General features: G+C 41.1%; 1 protein-coding gene across 1 annotated transcript in view; it reads left to right on the forward strand.

The window, feature by feature from the left end:
• Mical (Molecule interacting with CasL) overlaps window positions 1-15,632 on the forward strand; it is an 83,083-nt gene that overhangs the window by 56,601 nt on the left and 10,850 nt on the right. Inside the window, exons 15-20 of the mRNA XM_073965525.1 lie at window positions 2,006-2,038; window positions 3,225-3,828; window positions 7,818-8,022; window positions 8,091-8,177; window positions 8,624-8,724; window positions 8,808-9,043. Of these exons, the coding sequence (XP_073821626.1) occupies window positions 2,006-2,038; window positions 3,225-3,828; window positions 7,818-8,022; window positions 8,091-8,177; window positions 8,624-8,724; window positions 8,808-9,043 (1,266 nt within the window). The remainder of the gene's footprint in view (window positions 1-2,005; window positions 2,039-3,224; window positions 3,829-7,817; window positions 8,023-8,090; window positions 8,178-8,623; window positions 8,725-8,807; window positions 9,044-15,632) is intronic.

Consider the following 15,632-nt stretch of genomic DNA (forward strand, 5'->3'; position numbering starts at 1 on the left):
TGGCCTTAGTAATATTTTGTCCAAACATAGTTTAAGTTTGAAGATAAGCCTTATCGGTCCACTCCTTAAGGTACCTCCCCCACAAAAGTTTAAAAATATTCGGAAGTTTTGTTCATACGGTAACTCTTGAAGGGAGTGGCCGAATTGGTCCATACTTTACACATACTAATATATCTACTAGATATAAATCAGGTTCAAATATGGCCTATATTTGTCCACTCCATCCGGTACCTCCCACACAAAATTTCGGATAAGTTCACTTTAAGACCTGCTATCGAATCACTTTGATTTTTGTTGAAGCAACTTGCATTCGCTGCCTCAATTACGATGGTAAAAGTTTTTTCAGGGGTAAGTCCATACTTCTTGAGCAAACATCCCGAAGGGTGTAAAAACACCCTATGGCACCATATGTAGTGGCTGGAGATCCACTTTCATAATGGTCAATGTAGATCCATTCCTTTTAGTATCTCCTCCGCAAAACTTTTGATCTCTAATCCTAATGAAAATTTTTGTCGGTTCAAATTCCCAACATTTTTAAAAAAACCCTAAATACATAGGTTTTTTGGGAAAAATTTTTTTCAATATATACAGGCTGAGGGTATATCTCTGTCGGCAAAGCCGACTGATACTTTTTTACTTGTTTAGATATATAAGTTTAAGTTGGGAATTTGCTGTCATTACATTGTTTATAAGGGGACAGTACAGAATTGAATTGAATTTGAATTGTCCCAATTTGAACTTCTATATCTCAAAAACGGTAAAACCGACGAGAATACCATAAATGTCAATCTTGTAGAGAATTTTCATAGCTACAACATTTTCTTTAGTCCCATTTTGATAGGACTTGCGGTTTCTAAGCAAAATCGTGAAAAACTAAACAACCCCTGAAAATGTCAACTTAAATCGCGATTTATTTAAAAATTGCTCCGGCGATTTTTTTTATTTTTTGATTTTTCTCATCTATAAACATTGTAGTTTCAGAATCCGCAAAAACTTTCGAGGTGTAAGCACCATCCATTTAAAATTGTTTCAAGAGCACCGTGTGTACTGATGGGTTTGTGCCGACATCACCAGTAAGATTACGCATTCTGCCCTGCATTGATGGGTTTGTGCCGACATCTTTACAGTTTGGAAAGTGAGTACTGGCCAGGAAATCAAGAGTTTCCAAACCGGTGTGGGTCCACGCCCCATCACACCGTTTTTTTACTTCCGAATGGTTTTGGGTCCTTTGACAGCATTTTGCGAAACCTTGAGACTGAATCAATACCCTCTATTGACTCACTAAAGCTAATCCAGGATTTCCGTTTTGATTTCTTGTACCTATTTTTGCTAAAATAATTATTTATTTAATATAAATCGAATGGATCTACAGATTTGGCCCAACATTAGGTCCTCATAATATTTCTTCCCGACATACATAGATCAGGAAAAAAAATTTCGCACGAGTGTAGTTCAAGGGCACGCCTAGGATTGTCTTGAAATTGTTTGCAGCCGATTGTCCCCGCGGCTATTACATTTTTTTCGGGGACAAAACCACACTTCCTGAGATAATGGCCCTAAAAGTCTAAAAGCCCTGACGGCACCAACAAAACTTACGAACTGAGTATACGATTTGGCCAAAACTTTGCACATCGTAAATTTTTTTATTTCATACCTCACGTTTTATATAGGTCCATATCGGGCAATAACTTTGGATTAAACTGTCAGCAAAGCAGACTGATTCATTTTTACTTAGTATTGTGAGGACTCCAATTTCATACTGCATACATATGTTTTCAGACATGTAGTCGAGACAAAAAGCGATATTGTATTTTAAAGCCATCTACCAAAGTTTTGTAAACGATTTTTCCAATATTTTAAATATGATACAATTTGTCTATATATTGTATGTACATAGGAATATTTACTTTACATGTATGAATGTTTATTGAAATATTTCTAATATTCTATCAATATTCCTTGTCTTCTTCTTCTTTTCGCCTTCTTCTTTCAATAATCTCAACAGTCCTGCTTTGAGCTAAGGGATATCTATATTGGTGTAAGATGAATATATTTTTTGTATTATATATGTATATGTATGTCTGTGTGTGTTTGTGAATGCTTCCACTCATTGCATGCTTTTGCTTGTCAAATTTTAATCAAATTACATCTGCCCCATTGCATAAATCTTTACACCAAATTTTCATTATAACCTCAAATTCTCATGAGAAATTTTTTTAATTTTTTATTGGTTAAATAAATTACAAAATTTGCTTTTAATTTGAGCCAATGCATTCCAATTCATCCATCCAAGTGTCAGAGTCCCCCTTGTTATATAATTTGTATTCATACCTGTTTGTTCGTCTATTTTGTTTTGTGGTTATATGGGTCTATTGTAGTAAAGTTGATTTAGTTTTTCATGGTTTTTGTTTTTTTTCTTTCTTCTTTTTTGGTTCTTTTTCTTTTTTTACAGAACAAATAAACACATTTCCTTTTTAAGTTGTTTTTCTTGTCTGTGTGAAAACACGAAACACACAACGAAACGATAGAAATCCAAGTCCGTCATAGAACCCTCCTTAGTATATCTAATTTTATTAAGTGTTTTATTTTTTAAATTATGTTTTTATTTTTTTTTTTAATTATGTTTTAGTTAAATTCTGTGTACTAAACTAATATTCCAAAATATTTATAAAGTTGCCATTAATTTTAATTAATTTAAAATATATTTTTTTAATTTTATTTTTAATTTATAATTGTTATGTAATATCTGTTATCTTTAATTAATGTTTTTAATTTTTTTTATAATAAACCCAAAAAAACTATGAGTAGTTTTTTTTTAACGACAATTCTGTTGTTTTGTGTATTTTTTATTTATTATCTTTCCTCCTACCCTCCGTTTTGGTGGTTTTGGTACTATTTGACTTTTGTTTTTAAAACAAGGGAACCCATTTCCTTACTCTTCAACTCCTATTCTATGTGGATGGCTGGAATCCTGGAATCTCTTCCCCCTCACCTTTTTTTCTTTTTTACATTTGTTATTCAATAAAAAACAACAACAACAAAAACACTCACAAATATTACAAGGTTCAACATTTTTTATCTTTTTTTTGTTAAAAATCGCATGAATTTTTTTTATTAAAAATATATGTGTAAATTTTAAAAATTAATTATTTTTCTCCATTGTTTTCCAAACATTTTATCCTCATCTCAAAACTCAAAAATTCCAATCCTTACAAAAAAACCAGGATAAGGATAAAGAGGACTATAGCTATACCGACAGTCCCACACGCCGTTTGCGTACATCATCCATGTCAATGGCAGCCTTATCGTGCTATGAATGCCCACGACAACAACAGCAGCATCATCATCAACATTCATCGTCTCAGGATGCTTTAACGCGTTCACATTTTCCACCACCCACCCATCACTATAGTCACAATCAACTCAATAATTTGAATTACAGCAACAGTCCGAACCACAAAAACACCAACAACAACAATAGCAGTAGCAGCAATAATTGCCTACACCTTCAACAACAACAACAACAACAACGCATGCATACCAACAATAATGCTGCCGGTCATCATCAGCAACACCAACAACGTAAAGATGTACGTTCCTCTCATCACACTACCACTAGTCCGCCTGCAAAGAAATCATCATCCTCATCGGCACTGGCCTTTACCTCGACATCCAGCCCTCAATTGTGTGTACACAAATCACAATCAATGACAAATGCATCACACACAACTGCTGCTGCTGCTTCCGGTCCTTCCTCTCCGGGTGCTTATGATGATCAAACACCTCCACCCATACCACCTTTGCCACTGAATTATCAAAGATCTGATGGTTTGTATTTCATTTTTTCCATTTGTATTTGTTTTATATGTCTAAAATAAAATTTTTAATGTCCAGTTATATGGTTAATTGGAATTTGAACCCGACAGGGTCAAATTATGAAGTGGGTTAACATCAGATATGGAAAACGTCTAACCCTTGTAATGTATAAAAAGTTTATTTTACCCTCAGTTCAAAAATGTGTCTAACCGAAATAAAGGTTTTAGACCCTACACGAACCCTTCCAAACCGACCAAATCCATATCACACAATTTGAAGCCGATTTAGCCATGTCCGTCTGTCTGTCGGCAGGCTGGACCGTATGACAATTTACCGATGGAGGAAGGAATTTGGTGCAAGATGGACTATATCGGATCAGTTCTTAGGGTAGCTCCCAGAAAAGTTAAAAAATGTTCGCATGAATGCATTTTAAGGGCGGTTCGAGGATTGTTACTGAAAAGTAGTTCCCACGCAGTTCTCTTACCCTATATTGGAGGGTGGCCGTATTCCCCCGATTGAATGCTCGCAGATTTTTAATTACAGTGAAATCGAAAACGGAAGTGATGAACATTTGCATTACAGCCCATTTTCAAACGGCAACGGCTCTATGTATTGTCCACTAGTTTGCTCACCACTTGACTAGACGAGGGTACCACCAAGGGTACGGAATCTAGACGAGGGTATCACCAAGGTCTTCTCGAGCCACTTGACCACCACCGTCTGTCTGGAGGTCTCTGATCTGCTTCCGGATCAAAACCTCTCCCAAACACGAGTCAGGTGGTGGCACCCATGTTGTAGCTACAACTATGGTTTGTATGGTCGGCAGTATCGCGGCCAGCTTTCAGCTCTTCCAAAGTTGTCGGAGGCATTTATTGTGAGGAAATTTTTCGATTCTTTCTCTTTCGGTCTTCCTGTCATCCACATCATCAGAAGAAGTGGATTTCTTGCCTTGCTTCATTTTTGACATAATAAAAATAAAAGAACAAAGAAGGCCGAACCAATTTTGAACTAGGTTGCCCTTTCCTTCTTTATTCTTTTATTTTTATTATGTCGGAAATGAAGCAGGCAAGCAAGGCAGGCAGTCGAGGCTGCTTATGCACCCAACCAATTTTGAACTAGGTTGCCCTTTCCTTCCTTATTCTTTTATTTTTATTATGTCGGAAATGAAGCAGGCAAGCAAGGCAGGCAGTCGAGGCTGCTTATGCACCCAGGTTCTTATGTCCTCCTTCAGACGACTTTCCACCAGCAACCAAGGATCTGATCCTGCCTTCATGGTCGGACTTATCAGTCCCAGAAGGTTTTAGGGGGTTTTGTCATGGGCTACCCAACCAGGTTGGGTACTTTTTAAATGTTTGTTCGACGGACGTTCCACCATCCTCTTAGCACCTGGTTGTGGATTTTCAGAAGACCGCACTCTCTTCACACACGCCTATTATGAAGTAGTTGTCTTTGGGCCACTAGCCTACTTTTTTGTGGGTCCTTTAGGCCACCTGACTTTATGCAGTAGAGTTCGGAGCCAGCTTGCCGCCCTTCCAAAGTCCGTCAGATACATTTATTGTTTGTATAAGGTAATCTTTCGACTCCTTATACTGACAATTAATGGCTTTGACATTCTTGAAAATTGCTGCCCTGCCAAAGCTAGTCCTCCTGTAATCCATATAGTCAGAAGTTATGACCTTCCTTGGACGGCCTTCCACTAGCAACCTATCACCTTCGCTGATCCTGCCTTCAGGATCAGACTTATCACTCCTCTCAGGTATGGTGACTCATCTTGGTTCTCACAGGAAGGTTTTGGGAATTTTCCCTAGGCTACATTTGCGAAATAAAGTAACAAATAGAGAGTAATGGAGATATTTTCTATGGAACAAATGTTCTGTAGAGGACCAGGAAAGTAAGTACAACATGACTGTTGACTGACTTCCCGCCGCACCATTCTTCCTTATTGAACCAGTTCCATTCTTACCCGAGGAGCTGCACTTGCTGTCTGTTTACCGGATTTCTGCAAATTCGGAGCTCCAGTACCCTTGCAGTTCCTGTTTTCCCTAGCAGTTTTAGCGGTAGTGGCAGGCGGAACACTCACGCCTTCTCAGACTTCGGATCGGGAGCCACATTGGTGGAGTCGTGTATTTGGGTCCGATGGAGTCAAATTATATGGCCCTGTCGCAGATACCATTGGCGTCCGTAACGGACTTGACTGAATACGCTGTAGTCATCACAGTTGACTACTTCCGGGTAACGGAGAAGAATCCGTTTCATAAGTAGCGAACGCTTTTGAAGCGCGTCACAAAACGAAGCTTCAACCATATCTCCCGCAATTTCGCCTGTGAGATATCTGCAATAATTCACTAGAATTGGGTAATCTAGTTCCTAGTTCCTTGTACTAGTTCCAAAACGTATGAGTAACGTCATGAAATGTAACGTGTGATATTAAGTATACGCAGTTTGTTCAAAGAAAAAATGTGGGCCATTGGGAACTAGATAGTTCCATACAGTTCCTATGGCACAACTCTATAATTCACCGCTCTTTTATAGGAGTGCTTGTCCTTTCTCTCTCGGGCGTTACTAATCTTGATGGTTGGGAATGGGAAAGGGTGATCCATATCTTCATCCGTCAAGGCATCCTGTCTGGGAGGGTCAGGTCTGAGGGAGTTGCTCTTTGATCACATGAGTTGGGGCCCCCTAGAGCAACTGAAGAGGACGCATCTGTGTTTTATGGGATGACCGTAGTGACCATCTCATGTCCAGCAGAGGGATTTCTTCTAAGAGAACATTCCCTAGTAAGACCTTGAGAACATTCTCTAGTAAGACCTAGAGATGCACTTTCCCTAACAAGATCGAGCAATTCCCTGCTATGCGACTATGTGTGGAACAATCGTCTCCGCCCGAATTTGTGTCCTTTGCAGCAGGTGCAGCATTGTCGGTGGACGTATCAGTGGTCTTCAAGGAGGGTTCTTTTTTGAGAATTTGAGAATGGGGAACTGATGACTCCACTACCATGACAAGGACATGGCAACTAAGACTACTACTCGTTGAGCCTCCCTACCACTACCCTGACTGCAAACCTGAAACACATGGATATGTTCGCTTAACACGCCGCCGATAGGTGATCTCTTTTTAGGTAGTAGATCACTACTTTATACATGTTGTACTTCGAAATATTCAGCCCACCTTATTGGTAAGCGACAAGATCCGTCCGGACCGGACCTGGAACTGGTTTGGCGGGCCACCCACGCTATCTTCATTACGTCGGCAGACTGTCTCTTAGCAGTACTTTCAATTTTTTGGTTTAAGGTGGAGGCCTGTCCACCAATTGTTCACCTTTACGGATTTTGCGAGGTTTTGGGAGTATGTAATTTGGCCTTCTTACCTTTCGGGTTCGTTTTCGGGACAGAAACATACTCCAACACTTTGCTACGATCTGAGGTTTTTTCTTTTCTAGTCTTTTGTTCGCCGTCAAGGCGTTCTGCCTGTCGTCTCTTGAGAGACAGGTCAAAGTCCAGATTCTAGAAGGAAAATATTATCCGCCTAAAGCTCGGTCTGTCAGAGATTTGTTTGCACCATTCTTGCATCATCTTTCATATACATCAACTATCCCATAACATATTCTATACCTAATCCTAGACATAATTCAGCCGGATCACAACCTTTTGATCTTGACGACACTTGACTGGTGCTCGCTCACAACCATCCTTACAGCCGGTACGAGATTATTAAAACTCTATACCGCAACTTTTTTCCTTTTACCAGACTTTCCCATAATTTTTTACTTCTTGGATAGGATCGTTATTTTTTAACGTAGAAGCTTGAAATTTTGCAGGAGTATGTATTTTAGTTTTATTCATTAGATTCAAACAAAAAACGAATTTTGATATTTTATGATGACGATTTGTAAGTCTTTATAAGGGCACTCAGACCAAAATAATCGAGGATGTTTTTAATATATTCATCTAAACCTCACCCTAATATATGAATGCTTCATAAAATTCTTTTCACATTTTCAGACGAAAGCTATACAAACGAAACCCGTGATCAAAAGAAACAGCGTGCAATATCAAAGGCTGTACGTCAAGCTGAGCTTAAGCGATTACGAATCGCTCAGGAAATTCAGCGAGAACAGGAAGAAATTGAAGTGCAATTAAAGGAGCTAGAGACACGCGGTGTACTTATTGAAAAGGCTTTACGCGGTGAAGAACAAACGTTGGAGAAGTAAGTGTAACGCAATTCCTAAATGATGGCTTTAAATGTAACTAAGAAATATTTGTTAATTTTTTTAGTTTGGAACCTGGTAATAACATTGGCAGTAATGATGAAAAACTACTCAAGGAACTATTGGAAATATGGCGTAATATAACACAACTTAAGTAAGTAAAAAGTTTTAGATTGAATAAGACTGACTGGAAATTATAAAGACTATAATATTGGATATGGACACAATAGTCCGGTAGTGCAATTCTGTCCTAATGGACATTTTGCAATATTGCATGCACCAATTTGCAGTTTATTGTTAAAAGAATGTTCTTTTATAATACAAGGTATGGACAGTTAAAATATTGGTCTTACCGACGATTTCGATAAATCTGTCATTGAGATACTTTGAACAATTTTACTTGCGTAATCAACAGTTTGTAAGAGAGAGAGAGAGGAACCTTTTACAAAACCTTCACCTTATCGAAACTGAAAGTTACCGCATCTAAAATACACTGGCGTATTTCACTTAAATTTCATTTAACCCAATTACAAATTCTCCCTTTAATGACTTACAAAACAATTCACACATTCAATATTCGTTTTTTTTTTTATTTTACAGAAAACGCGATGAAGAACTTGGTATACGTCAACAGGAACTACAATTGGAACACCGACATGCCCAGCTAAAGGAAGAACTTAATATGCGTTTGTCGTGTAACAGTAAGTCATATTTCTTTCTATCAATCTCTCTACCTTCCATGATAACTTATCTTTACATTTCGTTTTTCCTTTAATAAATGCAGAACTCGATAAAAGTTCAGCAGATGTTGCTGCCGAAGGAGCCATATTAAATGAAATGTTGGAAATTGTTGCCAAACGTGCAGCATTGAGGCCATCATCATCAACCCATGATTTAGCCGCAACCTCCGACCTTTTAAGGGGAACAACTGCAGGTGATTTACCATCCGGTAGTGGCAGTAGTAAAATACAATTAAGTACATCAGCACGAGGACAATCGAATGATAATGAAGAATCAAATGTAAGTTGAAATATCAAAGCCCTCTTTTCTAAAAGTTGCAAAAATCGCTTATCAAATAGTTTCAATTATGGGAAAATTTGACATAATTAAAATAGTCAGATAGTAATGCTGTGAGATCACAACAACTACAACAAAAGGTCTTGTCTACCACGCCCTGCTAAATGCAACTCAAAACATTGTTTTCTTTACACGCCTTCCTGTGCTTTTCTATATAAGCTTCTTTCGGGCAATTCTGCGACGACTTTTTATATTATGAGACCAGCTGAGAGGAGGACCCATTTGATGACTATTATTAGCCCTATTCTAAATGATATTACGGAGAACTTCTTACTTTGCTTAAGTCGTTTTATTAAAAATTACGAAACAACATCATAAACAGTGTATTCCATTGACAAACCCAATCAATACAGTATACACAATAAACACATAATCCTTCTTATATTGCAAATATGCCAATTAGGCGGGGTTTTTGACGAATGAGCACATCACGATTCATACCCAGCAACATTTAAAGGAAGGGGTTCCATGCGATGACGTGATTTCATGGCATCTTTTGCATTAGTTCAAACGAAGTCGTGAAAGACCCGATCTTTTCATTAGCATTTGAACCAATGCAAAGGAAGTCGTGAAAGATCCTATCTTTTCATCACCATTTGAACCCATGCAAAGGAAGTCGTGAAAGATCCGAAACAACGTTGTTAAAACTCTCGTCGTAATGATAATGCCATTGAAAAGGGTTGGTGGAAATGACATGCCAAAGCATTGGTGAAAATGACATGTCAAAGCATTGGTGTAAATGACTTGTCTTGGATCCAAAAATGAATAGCATCGTTTGGGGTCCACGCTCATATAAAATTCATCGATGCAGATGCTAAAAAGATGACATGCCAGATCACTTGCACCTATGATTGAATGGCATCTTTGGCATCTAACATTTTGGTGGGTATTATCTCAATGATGCGGACCTACTTCATATAGACGAATTCGAACGACGTACCAAGTAGTGTCTTAGGTTTTACATGACTGAAATACACAGGAAATGTCTCCAACATTAAGCTGACAATCTCACGAAAGCTGGTTTTTTCGTACCGGATTGAACCGAAACCAAAAGTGTTTCGGCCAGCGGCTACCAACTCAGCACCATATGCTGCTACAAAAACAACATTACGCTGAGGTATTTTTATTTTTGTTATAGCCCACCTTCGGACTTACACATGTACACCGTACATGGAATGTATGGGGGTAGCAGTCAGGTGTGGAACTGCCGAGATAGAGTTGCTGAACGTATACATTCCACCGAGAAATAGCTGTATCTCAGATTATAAGCCTGACATTAGCCCGCTTTTGGAAGGTCATAATCGCCTGGTCCTGGGGGACTTTAATGCGCATCATGAGATGTGGCATTCGGCCCTCGAAAACGACCAGAGAGGTATAGCGCTGGCTGAGCAGATTGATAGCTCTACGTTTTGCTTGGTCAATGAGGACGCCCCTACCAGAATTAGAGAAGGACAAATGACGTCACCTGGCAACCCGTCATTTCCCTTGGATCAGACCATCTCCCCAAGTGGTTAAATCATCTGAAGAGTTGCAACATTGGAGCCGGTATATGTAAATTGTGGACAACGGTTAAGTCACTCTCGAACCCCGGAAGGAGGGATGACAGGAACTCAGTCACGTTTGGCGACGTTACGTTAACTGACCCGAAGAGGTGTGCAATTTACTTCAATCGACTGTTTGTTGAGCACCCCGAGAGTGACAGCGCGAAGAGAAGAGTGTTACGTCGCATTAGATCTCTTCCTGCCGAGGATGAACCACCACAGTTTACAATGGATGATGTTGCGAATGCCATCAGGAACGCTAAATCATCCTGTTGAAACAGCTGGATGAGCCGGGAGTGGAGTATGCCAGCAAAGGTGAATCGTACAGGCCGATTTCGCTTTTGTCATCTGTAGCGAAGACCCTTGAGGCCTTAGTCCTCCCCAGCATTAGAAATAGCTGTCAAGTTGCCGATCATCAGCATGGATTCCGTAAGCAGCACAGCACGACAACAGCGCTGTACGTCATCTCCACACATATTTGTCGAGGAGTCAACCAGGAGCGCCCGTGTGATAGAACAGTGATGGTGGCGCTTGACTTATCAAAAGCCTTTGATACTGTCAAGAACTCCACGCTGTTTGAAGACATTGATCAGACAACCCTCCGGCCAACTTGAAACGTTGGATAGTCAACTATATGTGTGGACGCTAGTCGTACGTGGAATTCAGGAACAAGAAGTCCAAACCCCGCATAGTGAAACAGGAAGTTCCCCTACCTTTCCTGTATTCCGCCCCCTCCAGACTGCATTCAGATCGTAACGTATGCGGATGATTGTACGATCCTGGCGTCAGGTACCTACCCTGATAACATCTGTGAGAGACTGAACTCATATTTAACCGATGGTAGCAGAATTCCGACCACAAACTGCCCCAAAATTCTAGGGGTCACATTCGACACCACTTACACGTCGTCCGCGCATGCCGCAGCTATCTGCGATAAACTGAAATGTAGGAACAAGGTCCTCAATTTCCCTAGCCGGCAGCACTTGGGGTACAGATAAAGAAACCTTGTTGACCACGTATAAAGCGATAGGTCGGTCTGTGGTAAGCTATGCGGCGCCAGTTTGGTCCCCGAATTTATGTGACACGCAGTGGGATAGGTTAGGTTAGGTTTTAGGATGCGCAGCTGCTGTAGAAGGCAGCCACTCCACTCGGAGACCTTATGGTCCATTGTGATCATCCTGTTATGTTGTGATCGGATATTGTTGGTATTGTTGATGTAGTCTGTTGTTTGGTGGTTCTGCATGTGTTTCTGTGTGTGATGATGACCGTTAAAGTGTGGTGATGTGATGATGTGTGTGGTGATTTTTGCTGGTGTATATGTGATGTTGGTTGTGTAAGTGTGGTGATGATGGATATTGCATCTATGGATTTGATTGTTGTGATGTGATGGCGTGTGAGTGTGTGCTCGACTGGATACCAGTTTGTTGTTGCTGGATGGGGGAGGAAGAGGTAGGAGAGGAAGAGACGGGTGGGGGGGGGGGGTATAGGAGAAGGATTAGGGATGGTAAAAGAAAGAAAAACAAAAGAGGTATATTAGTTATTAAATAGACTAACATGCAGTTAAGTTTGTCTGCCCCATAGCCATTTAAGACCTCTACAGTATGCAAGCAGGACTAATGGGTCGAAAGAAGAGAGGTAGGAGAGCGATTCAATCATGTATGTGCCGAAGAGTCTGTATCTCCTGGCCGACAGTCTGGGGCACTGGCACAGTAAATGATCAATCGTCTCCGTCTCCTCTGCATCTTCACACAGCCTGCAATAATCACCGCTGCTAGCCTCCCATCTGCACGTCATTGATCTGATGTTGCAATGGCCAGTAATGACCCCCACAACAACCCTGATCTCTGACTTGCATAGTGAGAGGAGGGAATCAGTTCTACGTGCCGAGATCTCCGGCCAGATTGACTTAGCCACCCGACAACCAGGAGCGTCTAGCCAAGTTCTTTTGGATTTCTCAACGTGGAACCTTGTGAGTTTGTCAATGAAGTGACAAAGCGGGGGTCGCACTCCAACCTCCAGTTGTATATCGGTTGATTGCGAGCCTCGCCTTGCCAGTTCATCCACAATCTCATTTCCCACTACACCGCAGTGACCAGGTACCCAACAAAGTCTTAGTGGCACTCTGCAGGCTTTCAGAGCAGTTCTACAGTCTCGAACGATCCTAGATTTAATAGTGAAAGATCCTAGAGCTTTTAGCGCAGCCTGGCTATCTACATATATGGTGACCGCCCTGTCTGCTAGGTCTGTCCCCCCCCACTAGTGCCTCTAAGGCCTTCAATACTGCAAAGACTTCTGCCTGGAAAACACTACAGTTGTCGTTAAGTTTGTACGAGTACCTGAAGTTCAGTTCGTCTGAGTACACTCCAGCACCCGTGCCTTCTTCCATCTTAGACCCATCAGTGAAGATGGATAGGCTATCGGGTATTGGTCTGCACTGAACCCATGCGTCCCTATTGGGAATTAAGACGTCAGGTATATTGAAGTCAAGAGACGGAGAGATATAGTCAGTCTCTCCCCCTCTGTCACCAATCTCTACCTGACTAATAAGCCGCCGCAGAACAGATGCATGGCCAGCCAATGAGCAACGCCACATGTCAAGTTCCCTAAGCCTCAAAGCACACCTGGAGGCCTGATGCTGAGCCAAAATGTCCAAAGGTTGAACATTTAAAACAGCATTCAGCGCCATTTGAGGAGTGCTTTTAATAGCTCCAGTAATGAGAATTGACGCGGCACGTTGCACATTGGTTAGCTTTGAAAGATTTGTTTTTATACTAAGTGAGTGCCACCACACAAGACAACCATAGGTTAGAATGGGGCAAACCACAGTATTATACAACCAGTGTATAATGTGTGGTTTTAAGCCCCAGCTCTTTCCTATGGTGTTCTTACAGGAATATAGTGCAATTAAACCTCTTTTAGCTCTCTCCTCGGTGTTCCTTTTCCATAGAAGCCTATGGTCCAATACCACTCCAAGGTACTTAGCTTCAGTGGAGAGGTTTAGTTGCACCCCATCCAGAGTTGGTGGAACAAACTCAGCAGTATTCCTCTTTCTGGTGAATAGTACCAACTCTGTCTTCGCCGGATTCACACCAAGTCCATTTTGGTGGGCCCAGCGTGAGAGCTTTACTAAGGCACCTTGCATAAGGTCGGACAGCGTTGATAGAAATTTCCCGCTGATTAGAATAACTACATCATCAGCGTAGGCGACTACTTTGGTTTTTAACCTGTCAAATTCTAAAAGTATCCCGTTCAGTACCAGAAGCCACAACAGGGGTGATAGGACTCCTCCCTGTGGTGTGCCCCTGGTGACCGACTTCTTAATTGAACTCTCTCCTAAATTTGAATTGATAATTCTACTCTCGAGCATTCTATCTATCCAATTGATTAGAATTGAGGGGACACCTAGTGATTCTAGAGCAGAGTGGATAGACTCAAGTTTCACGTTGTTAAACGCACCTTCTATGTCCAAGAAAGCAGCCAAAGTGAAGCTCGAGTCATCCATGTTCTTCTCTATATAACCCACGACCTCGTGTAACGCTGTGTCTGTCGATTTCCCTTTTACGTAGGCATGTTGTGAATTGCTTACAAGGTCATTATTTATATAAGATCTAATTTCCAAATCTAGTAGCCTTTCCAAAGTTTTAAGTAGAAAGGAGGAAAGACTTATCGGCCTATAGTCCTTTGGTAAGGTATGACTAGGTTTCCCAGCTTTGGGGATGTAGATCACCGTCACCTCTTTCCATATCGCCGGTATGTGCGACAGCAGAATGCAAGCCCTAAAAATCTTCCTTAATATGGATATCAACACTCGAGGCGCGTTATGAAGCATCGCAGGGATGATACCGTCAGGTCCAGGGGATTTATAGGGTTGAAAAGTACTGATCGCCCAAGAGATTCTGGGACTACTTATTGCACCATCAACAAGATCACACTCTGCTGTGTTGAAGCTTCTGCTCGCATCTTCACTAGGTCGACACGTGCTGGCATCTTGACAGCCAGGAAAGTGTGTACTTGCCAACAGGTTTAGAGTCACAAGAGCTGAGTTAGTCCAGGTGCCCTCGTTTCGCTTAATGCTTCCAATGGTTTTCGGGTCCTTTGAGATCACCTTGCGAAATCTTGCTGCTGCATTAACTCCCTCTATGGACTCACTAAAACTAACCCAAGAGTCTCTCTTTGCTTTCCTAACCTCGCTTTTGTACTTATTGAAAGATGCTCTATAGAGATCCCAATCAGTACTGAGTTTGGTCCTACTAGCTTTGTTATATGCCTTTCTACTGGTTTTCCTCAGATCGTGTAAATCTTTGTTCCACCAGACGGGCTGAGCTTTCCTACCAGGATACGTTAGTGGGCAGGACATCTCATAGCAATCCATCAGAATCTTTGTGAGATTTTCCACCTGATTGTCAATTTCCCCTACTGTGCGAGGTTCTGGAACTTCACACAGCCTGGAAGTTGTAAGGGAATGGAAAAAGTCCCAGTTTGTTCTTCTCGGATTTCTATGAGGCGGTTGCCGCTTACTTCTATAAGAGACATGAAAGAGTATCGCTCTGTGGTCCGAAAAGGAGCACTCCTCCGATACTCTCCAGTCAGTTATAGAAGTATCTTCCATATTTGTAAGGGTTAGATCTATCACCTCCTCCCTTACCCTATTATGGAAAGTGGCGGTATTTCCCCTATTACATACTCGAAGATTATTAGTTAAAATAAAATCGAATGCGGACTCACCCCTTGAGTTTGTATCGCTGCTACCCCAGTGGAAGTGATGAGCATTTGCATCACAGCCCACTATCAAGTTTGCCTTACTCATCGTCTCCTCCACTAGCTTCCGCAACAGTATACCGGGTGGGTTTGGTTCCTCGTACGGCATGTAGACTGAGGCCAGCACCAAGGCTCTTCCAGAGCCTACTTCTAACCTCACTACAGTCGTGTCACCATCACTGTAATTATAGAGTTGAATAAGGTTTAAACTTTTCTTCGCTACAATACAGCTT

This window comes from Musca autumnalis, unplaced genomic scaffold (assembly GCF_047663935.1).
Source record: "Musca autumnalis isolate F117 unplaced genomic scaffold, ASM4766393v1 scaffold_1, whole genome shotgun sequence".
Classification (NCBI taxonomy): Eukaryota; Metazoa; Arthropoda; class Insecta; order Diptera; family Muscidae; genus Musca; species Musca autumnalis.